General features: G+C 44.8%; 1 protein-coding gene across 1 annotated transcript in view; it reads left to right on the top strand.

Moving 5' to 3' along the window:
- The first annotated feature begins 809 nt into the window (after nt 1-809).
- The window catches only part of RBM20 (RNA binding motif protein 20), a 155771-nt gene continuing 153279 nt past the window's right edge, over nt 810-3301 (top strand). Inside the window, exon 1 of the mRNA XM_025203187.1 lies at nt 810-879. Coding sequence (XP_025058972.1) covers nt 857-879 — 23 coding nt within the window. The 5' untranslated portion in view covers nt 810-856. The remainder of the gene's footprint in view (nt 880-3301) is intronic.

A 3301-nucleotide genomic window follows, 5' to 3' on the forward strand; every position in this document is an offset into this window, starting at 1 on the left:
ATGCTATGTAGTGTCTATAGTTAATTGAGGTCTTAAGGCAGTGAAGCTATTGCTATTTTTGCTATTTGACGCTGTACTAGGGACAGAATATCCTGTGTGTGCCTGCCTCGCTCGCTTTCTGTGCCTTACTGCCTCTTTTTGTTTTCTACTACCGTCCATCCAGTATCCCATCCTTCACAAGACAGAGTTTATTCTAAGATCACCCAAATGGCTGTAATTTCCGTTGGCTGGAGTGGTTGTGTCTAGTTTACACCAATATAAATGAGAGCAGAAGCTAGCTCCATGCCTCAGTTTATATATACACACTCAGACTTGCATACCTTGGATAGCAAAACAAAGATCTCCTAAAGTCTTTTAAAATAGAAGGCATCTATATTGTCAGATTAACATTTAAGAGTTGTTTCTACATGGGATGCTTCTGCATTACATAACTTTCATGGATTAGATTCTTCAATTAAAGAGAGTGCATTTCTAAAAGCACAGGGATATTTGTGAGCAAAAAAGAAATTCTGAGATATTTACAATACATTAAAAACACTGACACATCTAAGCCGGTTGTTGAAAACTGAGGACAGCATGGAAGTATGCACAGTGGACTACTCTAGCACAAATAAACTGTCATGATTTTTCTACAAGTATAAGAAATACATATCTATTTAGAATGCGAGGAAAGCTAGAGTTCCTTGTCTAGGAAATCTTCTGAGCCTGTTAATTACTAGTACAAGATATCTAGTGTGCAACCATAAAACTGTGGCTTTTGGATCATCAGTGATTCTTGCCTTTTTTCCTCTTTTATGGTATTGCTTTAGGAATACAGCCAGGTCTGGAGAGGAGACTATCTTTTCTGGTCCGTTGGATGAAAAGGCATCAGGAAAATCGGTAAGGAGTGTGCACTCGTAAGTCGCAATATAGCATCATTCGTTTTCAGCTAGCCAACTTGATCAAGTATCCCACAGATCAAGGCAGTCACAAATTAGGTAGGTTTTTAGATAAAGCGGTGATTAGCTTGGAAAGGACAATATTTCAAACAACTGGGGTAGGGCAAGTAAAACTGTGACAAGCTAGGCATGAAGAAATGAGCAGGGGAAGAAGAACGCTTGCAAGATAGGGAAGGTATAGGAATTGTAGCTGTGAGTTTCAAAGAGAGGGTAGAGCAAGCTATAGAGAGTTAACAAATAGAAAATGACTCAGAATACAGAGTTGTGTGTGTGTGATGATTTATGTGTGTATATATGTGTGTGTATACACGTATGCACACACACGCTGCAAACCTCAAATGCAGTATTGCAATTTATTTGCTGTTCAAATTAAAAAAAAAAAATCTTACTGTTTATCTTACCACTTAAACAGGTGACACAGACAGACTGTGTGCAGGTGACCTAGTCACAAAGCCGAAGACCATATAATAAGGCACAAGTATGCATTAGTTTCACAATTATGTTTTCAGTCTTCTTACAGAGCAATGAGCAGTGGTCCTTTCATTTTCCTGATTAAATATTGCCATGAAATTGTCTTTATTTTTTAAACAGAGATATAATTGCAGGTGCTTTTGTTGCCCTCAAAATAAGGACAAATTCCATGTAGGGCCTTTTTTTTCCCCATCAAAGAAAATGGTGAAAGTTTGAAACTTTTAAACTAAACTGAAGAAAGTATAGCTTATGTTCACTAAGGCTGTCCCGTTCTCTCCATTGCACTATACTCCCTGATTTCTCCACGTCCACCTGCTGCCTCATGTTTTTTTGTGTGTGTATACCTCCTAACACAATGTTGTTCCACCTAGTGTGCTGAGGCACTATGATGAAACAAATAATAAATAATTGCAAGGAGCAGTTCTTCCTTGGTAAAAGAAAGGACGTGATGCCCCAATTTCTATTGTGTAATATGTATATAAGACACAGCATGGGCTGTTTTTCATTTTTGTAGTTCCTTTAGTGTGATGATGTTTTTAAGGGCATTGCATAAACTGAAATACAGCACGCTTACACCTACCGTGCACTTGCTCTAGTTGCATACGCCGCTGCAGGTGAATGCCCCATAGGCATAAAGTGCAACCATATCCATTTTTTCCAGCCACTCATGCTGCTGGGAGTATTTTACAGGCACGTTTCAGTCTTGCAGACAGGCAAACAATTATACCACGTGCAAGGCGGCGTAGAATAAGAGACCCAATTCTTTTGCAGGAAAGAGGCGGCAACACTCAATGCCCATGTTTTGTACCAAACTTTTCAGATAATAAGTTTGGGCTGGACTAGACCCCTGCCTTTCCTATTCCTTCATGACACGCTGTACAGCAGAAACCACGCAGGGGTGTCTTAACTAGTAATCAGGGGTCTTTGGGTGAATCTATTAGACCAACTTAAATAGCTCGGAAACATTTTTTAGCACAGTTTCGGGTTTAGAGCAGCCATCGCTCATTAGTTGTGTTTATTGAGGAGTGATAAAATACCTGCCCCATCTTGAAGCAAAAACGATACCTCGCCCCATCCTCCTTTTTTAGCTCTCTGAACTGAAACGCGGCGTCATCGCAAAATTACCGCTACGCACGCCCTGATCTTGCCGACCTTTAGACGCGTGTGTAAGTACCTGCCGCGCTGTATTTTGTACGACTGCTTAAGCCCTGAGGCCTACGGGGCGTGTGTTTTAGGGATGACTACGTAACGCACGCGTGGCATTGGGGAAGCGATACAACCGCTGGCTCAGGCAGAGTCTTATCTGGTCATCAAATGCCACAACTGATGTCTCCCAAAGCGTTATTAATAATTGTAGCCCGTGCCGGGGTGGAAATGAGTCCTGCCCGCCCGCCTGCCCTTCCCCTTCTCTGTCGGGCGTCGTGAGGGATGAACGCCGGCGGGAAGTTTCCAGCGCAATCCTACGAAACACGACTCGTGCGAGCTCTTCCACGACGCCCACCCAAGGATGCTTGTGCCCGAAAGCTTGCCCTGAAGCACGGGGGGGGGGGGGGGTTGGGCCAAAAAAAAAATCGGGTTGATAGCAGCAGGGGGCGCGTCCCGGCTGCCACTGCGGCTGGCGGGTGTAACGTGCGTCAGGCCGACGTGGAGATGTACGCGAGGTGTGCACGCACAGACGTGCGGCTGGGACACACTAGTCCTCATTGTCATACGTGTTCATAGTGATACTCACAGCACGTGTTCGTTTCCTTCCTCTCCCCGTTGGGGTCGGGCCGGTCGGGGCGAGGACGGCTCCCCTCAGGCCGGAGAGCAGCCCCCATTGCCGGTCCCGCGCGGCCCTGAGGAGACCGTTGGGGGGTGGGGTGGGGGAGGGGTGGCCCCCGCCCCATTGG

This window comes from Alligator sinensis, unplaced genomic scaffold (genome assembly GCF_000455745.1).
Source record: "Alligator sinensis unplaced genomic scaffold, ASM45574v1 scaffold559_2, whole genome shotgun sequence".
NCBI lineage: Eukaryota > Metazoa > Chordata > Crocodylia > Alligatoridae > Alligator > Alligator sinensis.